At 41.1% G+C, this 23,285-nt stretch overlaps 1 protein-coding gene across 1 annotated transcript in view; it reads right to left on the bottom strand.

Annotated features, from left to right (window-relative positions):
- The window catches only part of LOC129326686 (cystathionine beta-synthase-like), a 53,598-nt gene that overhangs the window by 13,273 nt on the left and 17,040 nt on the right, over positions 1–23,285 (bottom strand). The window contains exons 4-8 of the mRNA XM_054974981.1: positions 22,159–22,293; positions 11,444–11,523; positions 5,885–6,016; positions 3,782–3,851; positions 3,112–3,203 (exon numbers count right to left, since the gene is read on the bottom strand). Coding sequence (XP_054830956.1) covers positions 3,112–3,203; positions 3,782–3,851; positions 5,885–6,016; positions 11,444–11,523; positions 22,159–22,293 — 509 coding nt within the window. The remainder of the gene's footprint in view (positions 1–3,111; positions 3,204–3,781; positions 3,852–5,884; positions 6,017–11,443; positions 11,524–22,158; positions 22,294–23,285) is intronic.

Genomic DNA, 23,285 nt, shown 5'->3' with positions numbered 1-23,285 from the left:
GGCAGCAGACAGTGCCAATTCCACAGTAACATTAGAATTCTTGTTCTGTAGTTTTGCAAAACTAGATTCAAGAAATAAAATTCCTTGCTTCTGCAAGTTGCCCATTAGCAGTGCTTTTTTTCCCTAAAAAAATGTTTAGGGGTACTCTGCACCCTAATGATCACTGATTATGCCAGCAATCTCGGTGGTGTGTTCAATGCTCAAAAACATTCCATTTTTTGTAAGATGAACAGCACTCCTAGTGAGTTTAAATATAACTAAACATCTTTGTTGCCAACATACGCTACATAAAACTTAACAAATAACATAAATATCCATAATATGTTTGGAGTTGGTTTAGCGGGAATTCCAACATTTAAAAATTTTTACTTTCTCCCGTTAGATTCACAAAATGTTTAGGGGTACGCGCACCCCTGCGTCCCCCCAGAAAAAAAGCACTGCCCATTAGTGACCATTGTCTTCCATCAATAACCAGGTTATCACAAAGCAAAGAGAAAGGAATGCTCTGGTTAACCCTGGACCATAGTTCACTTTGATGGCTGGGCTCTTTTGTTTAAACCCCTTTTCCCATCACCTCCTTCAAGGGCTGTGCCAAATTTTATTTCCTAATTCTGAGGGATGTTCAGGGCCTGCAGACCTGCAGCCTGGACAAACTAAGAAGGCTGATCTAGGGTAAACCAGCATTAGATCCCACAGCCAGCAAGCTCTACTAAACTTTCCCCTCAGTCCAGAAACAGAAACTCAAGGATAGCATTTAATAAATGTTTAGTCAATAAGGCTAACTGTAATTATCGAGACTGCTGGGTAACTCAGTGAAGGAGGGCAGCACCAGTTTTAACAAAAGATAAATAACTTTATTGTCTCTTCCACTGAATGGTTAAAAGGCTTATTTTGGTTGTCAAGTAAAGTGGTGTAAACATATCTCTTTTCGCAGCTGAGTTGGGTCGCAGTTCTGTTAAGAATTGTTACACACACAGGGTTACAGAACTGACATACTGTTTCTACTGGTTAGAGAAGTGAATTGTTTTTATCTGGGAAAGGCTCACTAAACCCTGGAATATCTGGTCCCCTCACTACTGCCTTTACCACATTGACAGAAATACTTGAAGTGTGGACTACACCTATCCAGTCGCCACATTTTCCCAGTCCAGTCTCCCTTGCCAAACACTCGGGAGATAAGGTTAGGTGCTGTCTGGATCCTGCTTTGATCCTCTCATGAATTCCCAAACTATCATATCCAAGAAAGAGACTAACCTGCCGAGCACAGGATACCTACTCCTATGCCTATTTCTAGCCCTGGCTAAGCCCAATCTGAGGAACTGAAAAATTACAAGGGGGGTGAAGAGCTAAACTGCAGTACAACCACGCAACACACCAAAAGAAAGCTCACCCCAGGCGGAAAATATTCAAGGCAATTTAACCACTTCCTGTAAGTTTAGTGTGTAATACAAAAATACAAGGAACATTAAATCCAGAAAACAGTAAATATACAATATTATTGCCAATAATAGCTATAGCTGATATAGTCCCCAGTTACATGAAAAAAGGGGGCGGTGGCCCCAGCAGACGTGTGTAACTGCCGTGGTCCAACAAGTTGTCCCGATCCAAAGAGTGTAGAAGCCGCTGAAGGTAAGCCAATAAAAGCAACTTGAGGCAGAAAACAGCAAGACGTCCCGGTCCGACGCTTGAAAAAAAGCCGCTGTGAGATGAGCGGGAACGAATTAATTAAGCACTGAAGCCAAACACAACAAGCCGTCTCAATCCAACGCTTGTAAGAGCCGCTGTAAGGTAAGCGGGAACGGAGAGCCGAGACAAAAGCCGCTGTGACATGAGTGGGAGCAAATTAATTAAGCCCTGAGGCCAAACACAACAAGCCGTCTCAATCCAACGCTTGTACTCCGCATATGTTGGATAAATTCCTGGGAGTTTAAAACTGTGATTTATGATATATTATGGCCTGATGAAAGACGTTATTAGGTCTGAAACGAGAAAAAGAGAACAATCTGACCGGCTTACGCTCGTTGCCTCAGCTCTCCGTTCCCGCTTACCTTACAGCGGCTCCTACAAGCGTTGGATTGAGACGGCTTGTTGTGTTTGGCCTCAGGGCTTAATTAATTTGCTCCCGCTCATGTCACAGCGGCTTTTGTCTCGGCTCTCCGTTCCCGCTTACCTTACAGCGGCTCTTACAAGCGTTGGATTGAGACGGCTTGTTGTGTTTGGCTTCAGTGCTTAATTAATTCGTTCCCGCTCATCTCACAGCGGCTTTTTTTCAAGCGTCGGACCGGGACATCTTGCTGTTTTCTGCCTCAAGTTGCTTTTATTGGCTTACCTTCAGCGGCTTCTACACTCTTTGGATCGGGACAACTTGTTGGACCACGGCAGTTACACACGTCTGCTGGGGCCACCGCCCCCTTTTTTCATGTAACTGGGGACTATATCAGCTATAGCTATTATTGGCAATAATATTGTATATTTACTGTTTTCTGGATTTAATGTTCCTTGTATTTTTGTATTACACACTAAACTTACAGGAAGTGGTTAAATTGCCTTGAATATTTTCCGCCTGGGGTGAGCTTTCTTTTGGTGTGTTGCGTGGTTCAATCTGAGGAACTGACTGCCATTTCCCACCTCTAACTAACATATATGCTATGCTCTGAGAGCATCTTTTCTTGTCCCATTTTGAAGGGGCAACTTACATTATTCTCCTTTTCTCCACTTATACTCACAACAACAACCTTGTGAGGTAAGTTAGGCTGAGAAAGTGTGACTAGCCCAGGGTCACCGAGCTCCTAGCCCAACACAAGCTTCTATGATTTGAACCTGGGTCTCCCAGATCCTAGTCCAACATTCTACTACACTATACTGACTCTGAAGACATTATGCCAATGATGCTGTATGAGCAGGTGATCATGCATATGGCTATATAGATGATTTGTCCAGTATATATGTCTCTTTAGAGAGATGCAATAATCATGCACATTGGCTGAATTACAATCACTCAGCTTTCACAGTGCATTCTCAAGCCCTGATCCCAGTTCCAGTCCAAATAAGATGTAAGATACTATCCACAGTCTGAATGTCTGAACTGGGGCTGAGAAGCCTTTCACATACTTTGCATTCAGGACATTTCTCTTTCATCTTCCTGGCAATGCCAGTGATGGTGCCTCCTGTGCCAGCTCCAGCCACAATCATATCAACTTTGCCTGCAGTTAAGACAGTGAAAAAAATCAACAACAATCACACCACACATCTTCTCGAAAGCTCAAAAAGGAAACACTTTTATACATTTGTAGAAAAAAAGACTTCTTGATTTATTGATTAGAATAGTATCCATGGTATTATATTACAACCTTTAAAGCTCTTCATAATCTGGGACCCACATATTTGAAGGATTGTCTCCTTCTATATGCCCCAGTGTGCCAACTGTGAACCTCAGGCAGCCAGTTGTTAGCTGTCCCACCACTTAGGGTGGCCTGTCTGGCACTGACCAGGGCCCAGGCCTCTTCCATGGCACCTGGTTTTGTGGAATGGGATCCCTGAAGAGGTGAGGGGAGCCCCCTCCTTGGAAATTTTCAGGAGGCACTGCAAGTCTTGCTTATTTGCCAAGGTTTTTGAGGAGGTGTGATGGGCAGACATCTTTTAAGAGGAGAAGGAAAGGTTTTAATTTGGGATTTAAAAAATAATTTTGTAAGCTGCCTTGAACTATGTGGAAAGGCAGAGTATAAATGCTTTACTAATAAATAAATAAACCACGTTATATTGAAAGAATTTGAAATTATACCATCACATTGCTCCAGAATCTCTTCAGCTGTGGTGTCATAGTGTGCCAGTGGGTTACTTGCATTTCGGTACTATGTTGTAAAGAAATAGAGAATAGAATATGTCACTGAGTAGGAATCAAATGTACATTCATAAACAGCTGATAGATAAATAACACAAAGTTTCACAAAAACATTAGGAATTTCTTGCTAGGTCAAACTAATGGTCCATCCAATTTAGAACTTGTGCATCTGACAAGGAGAGCACATTTGGAGATAGCCATTCCTTTTGTTAGTCTCTAGCATCTAGTTATAAGAGGCAAACTGCCTTGAAACACAGAGGACCAATTTTTATCTATCCTTACTTCTTCCTTTAGAGTAATGCATTCCAAGCAAGCTGATATTACGGATGCATCACCATTACCTATTGTATGTATAAAATGTAAAGGTAGTCCCCTGTGCAAGCACCGAGTCATTACTGACCCATCGGGGGACGTTGCATCACGATGTTTTCTTGGCAGACGTTTTACGGGGTGGTTTGCCATTGCCTTCCCCAGTCACCTACACTTTACCCCCAGGAAACTGGGTACTAATTTTACCGACTTCGGAAGGATGGAAGGCTGAGTCAACCTTGAGCTGGCTATCTGAACCCGGCTTCTGCCAGGACCCAACTCAGGTCGTGAGTAGAGCTTGGGCTGCAGTACTGCAGCTTACCACTCTGCAACCAATGAAATATGTGATCTCCGCTACTGAAGACCCAAACAAAACTTTGTAGGGGCATTGATATATTCTCAGAACTCTACACTCAGTGCAATGTCAGGGACAGGTTTGCACATTCAGTGAGGCTGGTAAAGATAGTACTATTTCTGATGTTCAAGTGAAGAAGGAAGTCCTTGTACACATGGGAGTTCTGTGCCTGCTCCCATGCATGCATAGTGTTTGTGAACTACAGCAGCTCATTCCAGAACTGTCACTCACAAATTTCTTGACAGCACAATGGCTGAATCCACATTACCTCCGCTCGTCCCGGTGTTGCACTAAATGTTCGCTAAACACCCAGAAGTATAGCGTCTTTCAAGCGCGATTTCTGAATCGCGCTAGAAAGACGCTATACTTCCGGGTGTTTAGCGAACATCAAGAGCCAAAACACACGTTAAGAAATACCTAGGTTCAGCACGTGTTCTCTTACCTCAAGGTTTGCCGGGATCTGTAGGAGTCCTGGAAGCTTAAAGTAGGCGTCCTGGAAGCTTAAAGATCTGTAGGGGTCCTGGAAGCTTAAAGTCCTGGAAGCTTAAAGGATCTGTAAGCGTCCTGGAAGCTTAAAGGCGTCCTGGAAGCTTAAAGCTTAAAATACAGGCGCCTGTATTTCCCTTTCCCTTTTTGCTGCTCTGTAAATGCTAAACTTTAAGCTTCCAGGACGCCTACAGATCCCAGCAAACCTTGAGGTAAGAGAACACGTGCTGAACCTAGGTTTTTCTTAACGTGTGTTTTGGCTCTTAGTGCAGCACTGGGATGCGCGGAGGTAATGTGGATTCAGCCAATATTCATAAAAAATGCATAAGATAATATGCCTAGTTTAAAACAAATAGTTTTGTCCCATCTGCAAGCTCAGTAAGATCAGAATGTCTTAGAAGACTGTGTATTTATATGAGTGTGCATTAATAGTCTTAGTAAATGTCAGATTTATTCTATTTCTGCAGTCAAATGCTTCAAACAAGCAAACTCCAACCATGGCCGTTTTCACACTGTCTATAAATCGCACGAGACTCACAGAAGGCTGCCAACTTTCTCACGTGATTTTTTACGCCATCTGTTTACAAAATGCCACAAACAGTGATTTATAGCGTTTTGTAATCAGATGGTGTTAAAAATCGCATGAGAAAGCCGGCAGCCTTCCATGAGTCTCGCGCGATTTATAGGCAGTGTGAAAACGGCTCATGTTTACCAACAAGCTGGAATATTAAAAAGTCATATAGTATTTACATAAAAGGCATTTCTATCATGGTGGACGTAAAATTTATTTCAGATCCAACATTAGAGTAGATGAATTATATGGATAAAGATTTTAAAAAATCAAACAATGAAACACATATTACAACAAGGATGCATGCCACAAATAAATTTACCTGGTCTAGAACATGTGAGTTTGGGATTTCATTTTTCAGTTTCCAAGCAACACGGACATTTGATTCAGGAGCGTCAAACCTAGTGCAAGGAGTTCTTACTATTTCAGCCCCAAGCGCTCTCAGGATATCCACCTGTATAAAGAAAAGCACCCTCTTAAATTAACATTCTGCATTGCTCCATTTAGAATCCTTAAATGTTAAACCTAAATCCTGTATCTGATACTGAACCAGGACCTTGACATGTGGATTGCTAGATTTGTACACTGGGGTCAGGTACAGAGTCGAGAGGAATGTTTTTACAAACCTAGGTCAGTTCTTAAGTTTGCACAAAAATATAAAACAAATTAATAATACTGATCAACCCCTTGTTCAGTTTCTGAGAAAATTGTTGAATGTACCTTGTTGCATCTCAGATGTTGCATTGCACGTGGAATTTGGCCAAACGTCTTTATAAGCAACAGCATGGATCTCTACTTTCAATTTGAGATTAAAATTGTTTTTTGCTGAGGATGGCCTATTGGCTGCCTTGAAATGGGATAATTTCAAATTGGTTTGAATGAAAGTTTTGGATGAAAAACTGCTACTAGTTGGTATGATAACTAATCTTATTTCTGATACAAGTAAATCAGAAGCTTTCTCTTGGATTAAAAAGCATGTTTTAAAATTGACCATGGACGTTTGACAATTAGAGCTCTTTGTGTCTGTTTCCCCTTGTTCTTTGGCATTACTTCTTTGAAATCTTTACCTCCCCTATATGTATTATTTAACTATTCCATGCTATTGCAGAGATTTTTTATTTGTGAGATTGAATATTATACCTTCTATGGTTTCAGAAGGAAGATTTTTGAATAGACCTTATTCTGATAGGATAGCTCTTGCAGTCTTATAGGATCGATACATCTTTACGTCCTGCTTGAATGCTGTTTTTATGAGATTATCCGAGCCAAAGTACACAAGACAAATTACACATGTACGATATGTGAACGCACTTACACGTTTCCTCATTGCTTTCCTGTTCACTCGCACACCACAGTCACAATGCATTCGATCTGCACTCGATTCCATGCTCAGACTGGCATGTGTTTCTGCCTCATACCTCCCAGATGAGAGATTGTATCCCATAATGCACCTTCTCTTTGCACATGCTCAAACCAGATCATGTCCAATCTCCATGAAACTTGGGGGGGGGGGCTTAGAGGATAGTTAGGAGTGGGTCCTGTGCAAATTCTGTGGATTTTGCTTGCAAAATGCTACTCCAGCCCCCTAGATAGGTCCCCTAGTTTTCCCCATAGGGAATAAAGGAGATTGGAGGTGGCTGGGGACACCTTCTTTGGGAGCCCATAAAATGACTACTGAAGTTCAATCTTCATGAGACTTGGGGTGTCTTTAGATAACAGCTAGTAGTAGGTCCTCAGCAACTTGGGCAAAATTTGGTCCTAAAATGCCCTCCCAGACCCCCAGAAAGCCTTGAATTGCATTTCATATTGGAAACAATGGCCAAATTTTACCCATTTTGCTCTTTATTGCTGAGCTGAACTGGAGAATGAGTACCTCCCACCCCGTCCTTTTCAGGTTTGTGTATCAGGCATGTTTCTGAACTTTTGCTCAGCTGCTTAATCATGTTGCCACAATCTTTCTTCCAACCCCTCCTTAAGGGGGGGAGGAGGGTGTAGGAGTTAAGGGGGGAGGAGGGTGTAGGAAGGAGGAGCAGGGAGGCGGTGGCGTCAACAAGAAAATGGGAGAATTTAAAACATGCCAGATTAAAAACAATACAGTTTTGGTATAAACTGGATCTAAAGGCAAAAAGCGGGGAGAGGGAAGTGGAAGCCACCCAAAACTGACACTCTGCAATGGCGACTCACTGATTATGACCATGGACACTTGCAACTACACCAGTTATCCAACATGTGCACAGACTAGGGCTACAGGACATGTGTTCATAAGGCCACTGGCTTATAAATATATAATTTACACAATTATACATTTAATAATATTACATTTCTAGCCAATCCATAGAAAAGATTATACTAAATTTTAAAACATACAAATATTATTCATATATCTACATAGTTATCTGCCACACGCTAGAGTACTTGCAAATAACCTGGTTTAGTCCCACTGAAGATAACTGCCTAGATCCAGAATCCTACATGAATTCTAATGCACATATATGGAGCATTTGGGGGCATGACCTGCCCCATTCATCTCAGTCCAAGAGATATATCTGCACATGCAAAGGAATGGGCACAATATTGAAATAAACAGGGAAGCTTTGGGTGCATACCATAGTTCCCCGGCTCATAATAAATCACTTGACCTGACTTAAAAATCCACAAGGGCTGCACCTGCTTTTCTACTAGGGATATAATTCTATCTAATGAAGCAACTCTTTAAACTATCAAAATATTATCATATAACCATTAACAGCTAACAATCTGTTAAGTTCCCATACATATTCTCACATTTGTTTAAAAAAAAATAATAATGTGCTAACATGCTCTGGAATCAGTCTTCTGTGCAGACGAAGAACAGTAAAGCCAGCATTGCAAACAAAAGTTCCACAACCCTGACAATCCTGGAATGTACACTGCCAGTTTTGCAAGCCTTGGAAAATGTTTAAACATTTACAGCATTTACGTAAATGGTAAACAAATCCTTATCATTTAAACATTTAATGTTTTACATCCCTATTTTTGACTGACTTTGATATTGCGGACAGTTCTGTGTGTATAGTGGAGATGTGTACATGGCTTGCCCATAACATGGAAGTTAATAGCTTTCATCAAAACTCTGCATATACATTGGAGATCCTGTGTGCATAGAGAAAACCTTGAGTGAGATTCTGTTCTGCACTCCAGCATGTCTGGTTTGCAGATCACAATATTTGATATTTTACATGTTTTTCAGCATGTAACACTATCTTTAATAAGAATCTAGTGGAAGTCTTACCCTATGGTGCTACATGGAAGAATTAAAAAAATTTAAAGAAGAGTTTTACCATGGTTGCATTTCCATTCTGTTTCAAGCACTTTCTACCATTATGTATCTATGCGGTGTTTATAAGGTTTGGGTTATCAGGGAGATTGCCCAAGCAGATGTGGCGGTCTGCTTCTTAATATTATTGATGTATTGAGAGAGAGTCCCAAAGTCTGCCCCAACATACACATCATAAATATGAGAAGCTCAATGCGTACAGTGACCGAAGTTACCATTATCATAAAGGCTGTATTTTAATCAATGGGAATAAGAAGATGGTGGTTTGGATCCATGACTGTGCTTCCTTCACGCTCCTCCCTATCCACTGCTGTGGTGCTCGCTTCCTTTGCCACCAGCACTTCTGCCTGTGCAGGCAGGACCCATGTTTCTCAGGGAGCCATTGCACAAGCATAAGTGGTGGTGGCAGAGCAAGCAAGCACTACAGCAGAGAACGGCCTTCATAGTGGACAGAGAGAAGTGTGAGGGAACAATGATATAGAATCCAAACCAGATTATTTACACTGTAGGCAATTCCAGGAAGACTGGTTTGGGGCTGATGGTAGGCTTGTTCTAGGAATTCTGGTTTGTGTCCAGTTTCAGAATTCAGCCATCTCAGAGCTAAGCTAGAAGTGATGCCTGACACAGGTTGGACACTTGTCAGCTTCCCTCAAGTTTTGATGGGAAATGTAGGCATCCTGATCTTGCAGCTGTAATGGAAAGCCAAGTTGTAAAACCAGGACACCTACATTTCCCATCAAGACTTGAGGGAAACTGACAAGTGTCCAACCTGTGTAAGGCGTCACTTCTAGCTTGGCTCTTAGACATGATGTCTCTTTGGGGTCGAAATTTTGATCCCAAATGGGGAGAAACACTTCTAAATTTCTGGTAGGATTTCAGATATCCTGAAAGTGTACTATTATGTATCCTCATTCTTTCTGAGAAGCTTTCCCCTCTACTGTATGTATTTATCTCCTCCAATGCAGAAAATGGCATCATCTCAGCACGGCTATCTGACTCCCCTGCTACTTAAGTTGCTAAACTGGCAGCAGTTAATCAATCCACTTAACATAGTTCATTATTATCTCACAAATCTTTTGACATTTTTAAATGCATCAGTATTTTCACTGTAAGCTCTTATCGACTGTAAAAATGCCCCGAAGAGAATGTTTTCCATTCCTGAAGTCTCAGTTCACAGTCGCTTCCACACATCCTTAATGTGTGGAACTTTGGTGGGTTATCTCACTCATTACACACATCATCATTTCTCATGCACCCACAGGTCATGATGATGATCCCAATTTTCAAGCACTTTTTGTGAGACCTGTTTTATTCTGTTTTCATTTTTTATGCTGCTTTTTCCATGCAATTATTATCATATCAATGCATGTGGAGGCTTTTTTTGCACTTTTGAAGTGCCCTCCCACAAATCTCCAATCCCTCCTCTCACCATTACCCCTCCCAAACATGCGTCTGGCTCGCATGCACGATCGTATAATTCCCTCCCTTTTAAAAACTTTTTAAAAATGATCCTTGCACTATTACGATATCTATGTATAAAAAGGGAATCATACTGCAGTGCTTGCTACATTGGATCACTCAGCAATCAGTCTAGGAGCAACACTGAAAACAGAATGGCATTTCTGATTTTATTTCAAACTATCAATAAGGTTGTTTGTTTGGGAAAATACAATGTGCCCTAGCAGTGCTTCCCCCCACCTCTCCTCACGGCATCAGTCAAGGGGGAGCTCTGGGAAGAGAGTGGGGGCTCCCTCCTCCTCTGACCCCTCAGCTGCCACTTGGCTTGTGTATGGCCCTCCCAAGGCCCTGCGGAGGTGGCAAGGAGCCCTGTCCCCACCGCTGTGGGACCTTGGGAGGGCCTCACCACCGCGACTCACTTCTTATTCCTGTATACTGCACCTCCGCGGGGATGAGTGAGTGGTGGGGAACACGGTTTGCCTTTTATATAGTAGGATATGGAATCACATGATTGCGCTACTCTACTGTTCGCATATTTATTAAACACTTTTGTATTTAAAACTCTGAGTGGGAAATCAATGGTAGAGAAGGAGTACTATGCATGCCCAGGTTCAACAGAAGCGGAAAGTCAGGATAATGATATAGCACAATCCTGCATACACTAAAAAAAAAAAAGAAAGAAAGAAAGTTGGGCAGGAATGCACCAACGTCATATGTGACAATACAAAAGAACGCATTTTCTGTTTTGGGACTCCCCCCGCCCCCCGTAACAAACACCCACAAAACACGCATGAGGATGATGCATGTGGAAGGTGAGTTCTTGAAGCGGATTGGGAAGCTGCAGCTTTGGGACAGGGAAAACTTGAAAAAATTGGAGCATATCAAAGCAACCTATATATACACTGCTAATTTAAAACTGATTTAACAGACATTTTTTCTATTTGAAAAAGTATGAATGCTATAACTCTGTAATAACAGATAGCTCCCAGCAGCATCACAAAGTAGAATTCCCAAAGTTACTTGAGGTGGGAAGGAACGGGGTTGAAACCATGATAGCTCCGTTGGTACAAAGCAGAAGTGTGCCATGGCTATGCCGTCTCTTCTCACCTTCTCCATGCTCATTTTCTCCGGCATGACAATGATGCAGCGGTAGCCTTTCACTGCAGCTGCCAGAGCCAATCCAATTCCTAGTAAACAAGTAAGAGAGAAACAAAACAACATGAATAGGAGTTACGCAACCATAACAAGAGAAACACGTTTCCAAATTTTCTCCCTCTTTTATTTCTAAATGGATCAGCACGTAAACCACCACTTTAAAAAAATGAAATCAACTGTCATTTCTTAGATTTCTCACTAAGGCTCTTTGATGTGTATGACCAAAGAAAGAGCTCAAGGTGAAGCGTACTAGCATTAAAATAATGTCAGCATGGTAATACCCAATGTTACGTTTGTATTGCATTGACTTGTATATGCAAACCCAAGCATTTAGGATTGTGCATGGGGATGCTGTAATGCAGCTTCATATAGCTATGTGCAGAAAATTCTGAAACATATCAGAGTACAAACAGTTCGGTTACCTTCCCTCACCTTTGTAGCCCCCCATAGACAGACAGGATGGGACACAGGTCTATTATGCTGGGTATCCTATAACAATAGGACATTAGATGGGTGCTGGCAGAGGGAAGCAGGATAGCGCCAAAGTAGGATCTAATGCTATTAGCTGTCATTGGTTGATTTCAAGCCTTGCATATTTATTAGTTGGGCTTACGGAACACAAACAATAACTCAAAAATTGTAAATTAAAGACATGGTAGAGCTAAGTACACTTTACAAGCTCATGATCTGTTCATTTATGTTCATAGAACAAGGGTCCCATGGTTCTTTGTTCTGAACAAACTATAGAGTCCTTGAGAGTAATAAAATAATAGTTTATTTTTATTGCAAGGGACATATGCAGAGAGAGGATACTATAAATATACAACTATTTTCATGGGGGAGGAAGCATGTTTCTTACAAGCAAAACAGGGACAAAGAAGACTAGGCCAGTGTTTCCTGCTGCAAACTGCACCTAATCTATGTGCGAGACAAAACTACACAGATGTTAAACTCATCCTATGATCAGTTGGCAAAGTGGATCTGTGCTCTGGTTTCTTTGGGAATGAGTGACAGAGCCACCTGTTCCTCCGTGAGATAGGGAGAGTAAACGGTGTTTCAGCATTACATCTCAGTATATGAGAACAAAGAAAATTTAAAAAATAGAAAGGAACCACTGAGTTCCTTGCTGTGGGGAGAGGGGGAGATGCCTCTGTGCACATCTCAAATTGCATAACATTTCCAATGCACCATCTGAAGACTGTAGAAATCTGCAGGCCAGAGGAGCTTTTCCATCATGCTAAACATTGTTTTCTCACCCCTTTTTATACAGAGTCTTGAGATCTTGCTCGCTACTTTATGACATCAACTGGTCTTAACAGATGTTGCACTTGTCTTCAGCTTTTTATCCCTAACAGACAAACACAGCTGCCTCCAATTGTTTGCAGTGTTCACTTTAGGGAAAACATATCCTTCAGAAATAGCTAAAATATTTGATCCAGATTAAAAGAACATATAAGGAAGGGAAATCTAGATAATGTTTCTTATCACACTGAACCTTTCTGGAATGCAAAGCAGAGTAACTACATGATGGCATGTAGTAAATGCCGTCACTGGGAAAAGCAATCACAGCTGCTGCCTCTGGAATGGAGAATGCTGGGATGCACAAAGATTGCATGGCTGATAAGTTGAAGTGATCTCTCTCAAGTTTCCTCACTATGACCTAATTCAGGGCAGAACTAAAAGGTACATAACTCCTTGAGGATGTAACTCATTGAGGACACAACTGAGCAATAATACTGATAAATAAATCATATGTTGGCCCCAGGCACCTAATTAAAGGATTCCATGTTTGGGCCATTAGCAGAGTTTATTGTTTAACAGTGGAAGTGTGATTATAGGTGGTGGTCAGCTGGTTCTACTGGCTGGTGTGTGTGCAGGAGAGAAAATAACAAAGCATACCCTTGCTTATATTTAGAAAGGACATAAGAGTTCTTTATTGTAGGAACTCCATACTCTAATAGGAAAGGAGGAGAGATAGATCCTATCTACCTATCTAGTCTAAGGATGCACATGGGTGCTAGGACAAGTCCTGCACCCATGGTTGCAAGATGGAGGGAGCAGAAGGAGAGAGATAGTGCTTGGAACAAAGCCAGGAAGAGAAGAGTAAGAAGGAGGATGTGGAAGAGGAAGTCCTGAGAACAGCAATCTCCATATCAAAGGGATAGCCAGAGCAGTAAACAGTAAACAGGATGCCCTGACCTCTCTGTCTTTCTAACTCTTTGGTTTGTAATCCCTCTGAAACCGAGGAAAGGGACAGCGCTGGATCCTCTGCTTCCAACATCCCCTCTCGCTATTGCTTGGAACAGTCTATGAGATCCATCTTGTTTCGTAGAGTCTGAAAGTCAAGTCTTGGTAGTGGCTTGGTTAGGGCATTGGCAATTATCTCTCCAGATGGACAGTAGATCATCTTCATGATGCCTTTCTGTTGTAGTTCTTTCACAAGGTGATACTTAGGATTGATGTGTCTTGTACAGTGGTGGATGTCTTCTCTCTGTGAGAGCTTGATATAACTTTGATTGTCTTCACAGATTGTTAACGGTTGTGAGATCTGTATTGCAAGATCTTCTTCTAGTAGTCTCTTTAGCCATGTTATCTCTTGGCAACACAGCCCTGCTGAGATGTATTCAGCTTCTGTTGAAGATTGAGCAACTTTCTCTTGCATCTCGCTTGTCCAACATCATTCTGTTTCCATAGAAGAAAGTATGTCCACTGATAGATAATCTGGTATTTAAGTCTTCTCCATAGTTAGTGTCTGTGTACATGATTCGTTCAGGTTTGCTGTTAGCTGGTAACTTGAGCTTGAAATGTGCTGTACTATTCAGGTATCTAACAAGTCTCTTGACTGCATTCCAGTCTTTGAAGGTTGTTACTGAAGACTTTCTGTATAGTAGACCCACTGCAGCACTTATGTCAGGTCTTGTTACTGGTACTGGTACTGGTACTGATATAGAGGTAGAGGTAGCTTGCCTATAGCAGCACGATACTTGTTGTCTGTTGGTAGATTCTCAGTGTCATTTAAATCCTTTACATAGCTTGGTTTCATAGGAGTAGCAACACAAAGAAGGCTCCCCTGACTATAGCAACACAAATATCCAAGGAAAAACAATCAGGAGTAATAGTAGCTTCTATTATATTAATACAATAATAAATGTTTACTTATAAAGTGACTATGTGTTTATACAAAGTGCTATAAGATATTATAAAATAGACTTATATATGAATTCATAAAGCATCCATTCATAAATACACATAAAATCATAAATAACCATATATACATGCAATGGCCTTGAATAATGATTTGACACTTACCTGTTTTTTGTAATCTCGCATTTTTGGAGGTCAGATTCTTAAATAGTACATTATTTGGGGGCATTTCTATATACGGTTGTCAGTTTGGTGGCATATCTCTTTAAGAAAGTGTAAATTTGGGAATATAAAATGGAGATAATGTAGTAGAGGCGTGTGCATGTGTAAGGATCATGTGATGCCACTCCTCAGAGATGAGTGTGAATGTATTTGTAATAATAGTAAGTAATATGTATTGTTTAGAAGCAGGTAGGATTTGAGATTATTAATTGCACAATGCTATTATGGGTTTTTTAGTTAATTTATTACAGCAAATGAAGTGTGGATTGGTTCCTTGCCCGTGAAGAAGTCGTTTGACGAAAACTGAGAAAAGCAAGCCGGCCCCGGTTTGGGCAGGGAATGTCCTCATCTTTTCATCCACACTTTTCTCCGGTATGAAGAAATAACAAATTTATGAACTTCATCACATTCATTAGTACTTCCCACCTGCTTTTTCATGTCTTTTGTGGAGCTTAATTCCTTGACTTGGTTTTGAGAAATTTAAAAGGATAGTTTTGTTGAAGATTTATACGTTGCCAGCCGGGTTGATAATTGTGTGTTGCATGTATATATGGTTATTTATGATTGTATGTGTATTTATGAATGGATACTTTATGAATTCATATATGTCTATTTTTCTATGAATTTATATTGTATTTATAATATCTTATAGCACTTTGTATAAGCACATAGTCACTTTATAAGTAAATATTTATTATTGTATTCATCGAAGCTACTATTACTTCTGATTGGTTTCATAGGAGTAACAACCTTGTATGCATCTTCCATGTTCATGAAGGATATAAGGTCTTTGATCTTTTGCTCTTGGTTAATAAGGAAACTTCCATATTGTTCTCTGTATAGTTGCATGCCTAGGCGGTGAGTAATGTTACCGAATTGCTTGAGTTCAACATGTTTGCTTAGGTGTTGTACAACTTCCTTGCTCTCATCTGGATTTTCATAAGCCAGAATCAAATCATCAACATAAATCAGTAGATAAATCCATTTGCCATTGTTCTGCTTAGTGTATAGGCAAAGGTCATTTTTACTTCTCTTGAATCCTGCTTGGATGAGTAACTCATGCAGTTTTAAGTTCCAAACTCAAGCAGCTTGTTTGAGTCCATAGATGCTTTTCTGTAGTTTGCATACAAGGTGTTCTTGTCCTGGTTTCTCAAAGCCAGGAGGTTAGAGCATGTAGATATCTTCTCTAGTTCCCTATGCAGAAATGTTGTCTTTTTTTTTTAAGAAGAATTTTTATTGGGTAGATTAATACACACATATATCTAATACATACATCAGTTCCCTATAACACTCTACAACTTTTATACCGTATATTCATTGATTAAAACATATATTCCCCACCCTCTAGAAATGTTGTCTTGACATCAAGATGTTCCACATGTATGTTCTTGCTTGCAGCAATGCTTAGTAGTGTTCTCACTGTGGCACATCCCTCAACAGGTACAAATGTTTCATCAAAATCCTTTCCATATTTCTGAAAGTAGCCTTTGGAAACTAGTCTTGCTTTGTATTTCTGGACTAAGCCATGTTCATCATGCTTGACCTTGAAAACCCATTTTCACCCCACTGCCTTCCTCTTCTGAGGTAGCAGTGCAAGTGTCCATGTCTGGTTCTTGTGTAGGGCTTCAAGTTCTTCTTGTGTGGCTCTTCTCCATTTCTCAGCTTCCTTTGGTGGTAGCTAGGATAGTTCATCTCATGAAGTAGGTATTTCTGCCATTCTTGTAAGGTAGGACAGTCAAAGGGCTGGAATACCTTTGTTGAACGTGTTGATCGTATTGGTTCCACTTCTGCACTCTGTGCCTCTGGTTGGTCAGATGTCTCTGGACACTGTTCTTCTCATAGGTCAGGTGTCACTGGACTTTGGACCTCTCATGGGCCAGGTGTCTTTGGTGGTGAAGCATCTGGTACTATGGTTGCACTTGGTGTTCCAATGATATGTATCATAGAGTCTCCTGGTTCTTCATTTGAATCAGGATATGTGATTTGACTGTTCTCTTCAGTGGTGGCGCCCTCTCCAGGTGTAGACTGCTTACTTTTGTTGAAGTATACAGTTCTGCTCACAATAGTTCTTCTTCATAGATCCACAAACCAGAAGAATATCCAACAAGAATTCCTTGTGAAGCTCTATCTTCTAGTTTGCCTCTCTTCTCTTTTGGAATATAGAAGTAGGCCTTGATTCCAAAGACTCTCCGGTGTTTTACACTTGGTACATAGCCGTGCCAAAGTTCAATTGGGTCAGCTTCATTAGATTTTCTTGGCAGTCTGTTCTGAGTATATGTGGCAGTTACAACTGCTTCTCCCCAAAATTGATTTGGTAATTGAGCATCATGAAACATACATCTCACCATGTCTAGCAGTGTCCTATTCTTCCTCTCTGCTATTCCATTTTGTTCAGAAGTGTAGGCCACTTTTGTCTGGTGTTCTATGCCTTCCTGTTTCAGGAATTGCTATGTTACATTAGACACGTATTCTGTTCCATTATCTGAATGCAGGATCTGTGGTTTCCTTCCAAATTTATTCTGGACCATAGCTACAGAGTCTTTAAGGTGGTCCAACATCTAGGACTTCTCTCTGAGGAGATATACTGTTGTGTTATCTTGAAAAGTCATCAAGGAATTTAACAAAATACTTATTCTTTCCCAGAGTTTGTACTGGTAGAGGGCCACAGATATCTGAATGAATTAAATCAAGTGACTTCTTTGTTTTATGCTCACTTTGGAAAACGTGGTTTACCTGCTTTCAAAATTATGAAGCATTCACATTTCTGGTTAGGTACATGACAATTTTCCAGATCAAGTCCATTTACTAGGCCTTCCCTTTGCATTTGCAGAATGTGTTGATTACTAGCATGTGAAAACTTTTTATGATATTAATGCAAACAGAGTTGGTCTGCACAGGGCTGAATAAGATTAGCTTGCTCTTGAGCAGACCCTGAATTATTGTTGTCTCCTTCCACATTGTAGACACCTCTGTCTAATGTAGCCATAGCATAAAATTTTCTATCTAGGGAGATTGTATGTATTCCACCTTTGCATTTAAATTCATAGCCTTCCAAATCAAGCTTTGATTGGGATATTAAATCTGATTTGAGGTCATGTACAGAAAGCACATTTTTCAGGATCCAGCAGAACCAGCTCACACCCACCTATAATCACGCTTCCACTAAATGATAAACTCTACTAATGGCCCAAACATGGAATCTTTTAATTAGGTTTCTGGGGCCAACATATTATTTATTTATCAGATTATGGACCCCAGCTTCAGGTCATGGTACCCAAATTTGCCCATTGACTAATTTAAAGGTAGAAAAGAGCAAAGCTAATGCTGTGCTGAGTGCTTTACTAATTGAGCAGAGAAACTGCAATTTAGAAAAGCTCAAAAAACAATAGGAAAAGATGAGCTCAGAAAACGAAGGAGCCGGGGCTGCATATTCTGACACTCCCAGCCATACTTAGTTTCTGCTCCCTCGGATGAGCGATCGAGCTGGGAGAATCTCCTGCCTGGAGACTGGCATCCACAGGTCCACCTAAGGAGCAGCAAGAACTTCGAGTCCTGGAAAGAATCCTTAGAGCCGTCCCAGCAACATCATGGTATGCTGGAGGTAATTACTGATGAACCCCCTACTCCTACAAATACCCAGTGGGAATTTAAGGATGGAAGGCAATCTGTCTCATGAATGGCACCCTTAACAAGCAACAAAAGGCAGTAATCCATAATGCCAGAACTGCCAAGGAGAAATTTGATTTATTAACATCTCTGCATAAGAAATCTGGATGGCCTTTTATTAGTCAATTGAAATGGGATCTGGCAAATATGAAATACAAAGAGACAGAACCATTTGATGATCATCTAGCCAAGTTAATGCATGCATTTAACCAGTTAAGTGATGCTAGAAACCCCCTCCTAGAGGAAGACCAACTATCTGTGTTATACATTTCTTTACCAAGCAGCTTTGCTAATGTGATCAGCCATTTGGAAATGACCAATGTAATTTTATTTGCCCAGGCAACAAACCATGTCCACCAAGAATGTGAGTGCAGACAAGTCTTATGTGAGTTTGATAGAAGCATGTCTGTGGAATTGTTGAATAAACTCCATTTTGGAAGGAAATGGGGAAATGCAATGCATGTTCTGCATTTTAGAGAGACAAAGAGAATGGATCAGATTTCAATTGAGCTGAGCCCTCATGCATGGCAAGAGAGGCACAGGGAAATAAGCAGTCGCTGTTCAATTTGCATGCGAATGGGTCACGAAGCTAGTGAGTGTTATGCTAATCTCCTGCCTGGCAGAGGCAAGATTCAGAGACAGAGAGAAAGAGATTTTGGAAGAGAGGAGAAAGAGACTGAGAGAAAGCATGTTTCTGAGGAAAACATATTTAAAGGGAAATCTCACTATTCCTACAATGTTGTAACAAGCGATGAATTTAAAAGTAACAAGTTCCTTCTGGACTCGGGATCAAGCTCCCATTTTATAAAAGATGTGCATATGTTTGATGAATGGAAGGATATTGCTGCAATTCCTGTTGAAACGGCTGAGACGAAAACTTGCCTAGCTTCTAAAATAGGGAATGTTGTTTTAAACTGTAAACTCCCAGAAGGGGGAACACATGAGTACTACATTATGGAACGTAGAATAATTGTATCTACTCCAGACTACATAAGGAAAAGCAACCTGATTCTTTATAGTTGCTTGTAAAACTAAAAAAAATCTGTGCTTCGACAAGTAAAAACAATGTAAATGTCAAATATTTCTTTCCACATTTTCACTTTTCCAGGTATGACAATTGTCACAAGTTGGAGGAATAAGGGTAAGTACAATTCAATATACCAAATCCAAAGTTTATCTAAAGATATAAAGTGTCTTAATGCATTTATAAATAATAAATATCATAAGGTATCCAAGGAACATTCCAGAATTCAATATCAAGGTAGAACAGTCAATAAATACATACCTTGAATTACTGAATACATAAATAACATACCATAAATAATGGCCGCAACTTATTAAACCACAGCCCAGCACAAATAAAGCTTAAAGATAAAGCAATCTCTTTCTTTTCTCCTAGAAGTGCTGGGGAGAAAAGCTCTGGGGAAGATGTCGGTGTTCAAGGTAAGTATACAAAAGTGTCAACAGCAATTTCTAACTTTATCCTGTTCTTTTTGTTCAGGTGGTGCCAAGAAAGTACCAGTCCGCACCCCCCTAGCCCAACAAAGGGTAGGCTATTGAAACTATATATTTCATCAGTAGACTTCTTCAGGGGCAATACTGTAGTCCACCCAGATCATATCTGTAATAATAATAATGCTCTAATAAATATACATTCTAATCTCCATGTGTTTGTTTCATTGGAAATTATAAGCCAAGACTCACCACCATCAAACTTATTAAACCACAAGGATGGATGGATGGATGGATGGATGGATGGATGGATGGATGGATGGATGGATAGGTTTCCTGAACAACATGTGGTGGAATCTAGCAAGGGCCTCCCAAAACCTAAAAGTGATTCCTTTTCTCAGAAGAAGTATCCAGTTTGGAAGTACTTCATTTTTGTACTATATTTTCAATGCGTGATTTAATTTGTTTAAACTCATTACCCACAGTTTAGTCTAATTATTCACTTGAGAAAATGTATATCTTGCCTTTCCACTGGTTGCTAAGAAGAATACCAATCAATAGAACAAAATAAAATCAATAATCAGCAATAGAAATAAGTTCAGAAACTTCATACCATAGCTGCTAACTAAAACCTAAAACAATTAATAAATTAATAAAAGAGCGGATAACTAACAGCACCATCCTTAGCAGAATTACCCCTTTCTAAGCCGACTGGTGTCAGTGCACTTAAAATGGTGTTGGACAAGTGATGCCTACATTTCCCATCAAAACTTGAGGGAAGCTGACGAGTGTCCAATCTGTGCCTTTTGTCACTTGTGGTTCTACTTTGCGGGGCAAGCTCAAAGGCAGGGTCCTAATGCGAGAAATAATTACGCAACAGCTTTGTTGGATAAAAATAGGCCACAACTTTACTGGTTACAGGAAGGGAAAAGGAGCGTTGGCAGCGTAGGGCACGGATCCCAGCATCGGGTGACCCGCCTGCCAGCCAATGACTCTCTCACCCCCTCAGCATGCCTGCTGAAGGGGGACACCCCGGGATGATGTTTTGCGGGGTCCACACCGGGCGGAAGCCTCTGGGTGGTTCCCCCATCACCTGAAGCAGGCATGCCCCGGCAGCCCCCCGAGCCGGGCCTGCCACTGCCATGCCTGGTCCAAGATCCCTTATGGGGATCCCCATCTATGGGAAATAGTGCCAGCAGGCCCTGATTTCCCCCAAAGGGATCGGTGCCCAACGCCCAACCGCCTAACTCAAAGTTGTGACAATTTTAACAGGGAGACTGTTCCAAAGAGTCTCTTCAGTTAACACAAATCAAACATTATCCCAAACCATTAACAGAGTACGCTAACCGTATGCTAATACAAAGCCAAACCTGACTACCATGTGGCTTAAGACGCTAACACAGATGTAAATAAGCGGAGGGTGGGAGGGGTTCGCAGTTCCAGAGCCGACTGAAAGAGACGCGCTCGGCCCCAGCTTAAATAATTTATGCGAGGACCTGAGGGAAAACCTCTTCCCTCAGGTCCAGCAACGGCCCTCGCTTGAATTTCCCAGCCAGCCACTGATTGGCTGGCTAGGAATTGCTTTCGCGCGGCTCGGATTAGAGCCGCGCGTCGTGGAGCCGGGGCCGAGGAAGACGCACACCTGCTCGTCTTCCCCTGCAAACGCCAAGCCCCGGTAAGAGCGGGGCTGGGGGCCTCTGTTTAGGGTGGAACTGTTAAGCACTCAGAAATAGACAGGTCTAATACTCATACCTTCGATAATACCAGCTACTCTGGGTTGCTTTCTTGGGACAGTAATGTATCTTCATTATCTCCAGGTAAGACAAACCTCTTTTGTGGACTTTAATTTTTGTTATTGTTAATTATGCTTGCTACTTAACTACCAATGAAGGGCAGGTGTACTCCTAGACCTTTTTTATAAAGTTGTTAATCTCTTTCCTTAATATCATCTCCCTTTGTGAACTCTTCCTATTTTGAAATATTTTAAAGTTCCTCAAAAACTATGTGCACCATTCTTCCAGTGTTGAAGTGCAGGTCTCCCTTGATTTAGGCAAGTAAACAAACACAACTATAGTATGCATCAAAAATTCCCTGCTTAGTTGGAACATTATGATGGTGCAGAGATAAACATAAAACTGTAGAAAAAATATTTTCTTTTACCTGAATTAAAATTTTTCATGTACCTGTATTTCCTGATGTGGGCTCAATGATTGTGTCTCCTGGTTTTAGAATGCCAGCCTTTTCTGCATCTTCTAACATCCTCAGTGTAATCCGGTCTTTCACACTCCCTCCAGCATTGAAATATTCACACTTCGCCACTGAAATTTCAAGTTACATCCAAATTAGAATTAGAACTATAAATCTTTATTATTGTTATCAAATTCCCCAAGGGAAAAATTATTGTTAGGAACAGCTTAAAAGACAATGGCTGTGGTCCAGCTATAGGCATACACAAAACTGAAACATTTTGGTTGAAGATGCTTCAACAGCCACCAGATGTCACTCTGAATCAACACTGAAAAAACTAATAATAATCACTTTTTACCAAATAAATTTGTGATGCTGACACAGCAATCCTAAAAGGGGGGGAGTGCTCCAGGAGCTGACTACCCCCCAGGCTGACGTATCAGGCACTTACCTCAGCATAAGCCCAAGTTACACCAGCACAACTCAGACGGGTGACGACGTACTGACAGTTAAGCAAGAGTAGGGAATCCATCCTCGTCCACATCTGCCTGCCCCATTCTCCTCACACAAGGCTAGGTGCTGCCCTCACAATGGTGGCCTCCATTACAGAGGCCAGCAGTGTATTCGGGGGCGGGGGGGGGCAGCCTGAGCATGGTCCTGTAGGCATAATGGCCCATGTTAATCAATGGGGCAGGCTCCCAGGGAAGTGTTCTTGACACATCAGCCTGGGACGGCCAGAGATTGGTTCCCACTATAGCTGCCAGTCATGAAGCTGTCAATGGCAGCTGTTGTGTTATTGGAGGATGCTGCAAGAGCTTTTATGGAGTCTGGAGAGCCTGCTCTACTGCCTGTTGGCATTTCTCCCTCCTGAAAGTTCTTAAGGAATAGATTAGCGCCACTGAAGTTACATGAGTCACTGAAATACGCTGCCACCACAATGGAGTGCCCCTTAGGATGGTGCTGAAAGTATCCCAAACCTAACATACCTCTGAGTTCAGTTAAAACTGAAAATTTTTCCATATGCAAATAAGAAACAATTCTATTTTGAATACTTTATTTCATGAACTTTTGTTTTGTGTATTACAAAACTATTATTTTGTTGAGGTCACATTGCTGAGGTAGA

The sequence above is a fragment of the Eublepharis macularius genome, chromosome 3, assembly GCF_028583425.1.
Source record: "Eublepharis macularius isolate TG4126 chromosome 3, MPM_Emac_v1.0, whole genome shotgun sequence".
NCBI lineage: Eukaryota > Metazoa > Chordata > Lepidosauria > Squamata > Eublepharidae > Eublepharis > Eublepharis macularius.
The sequence above is the reverse complement of the archived record's forward strand: the minus strand, read 5'-3'. Positions and strand labels throughout refer to the sequence as shown.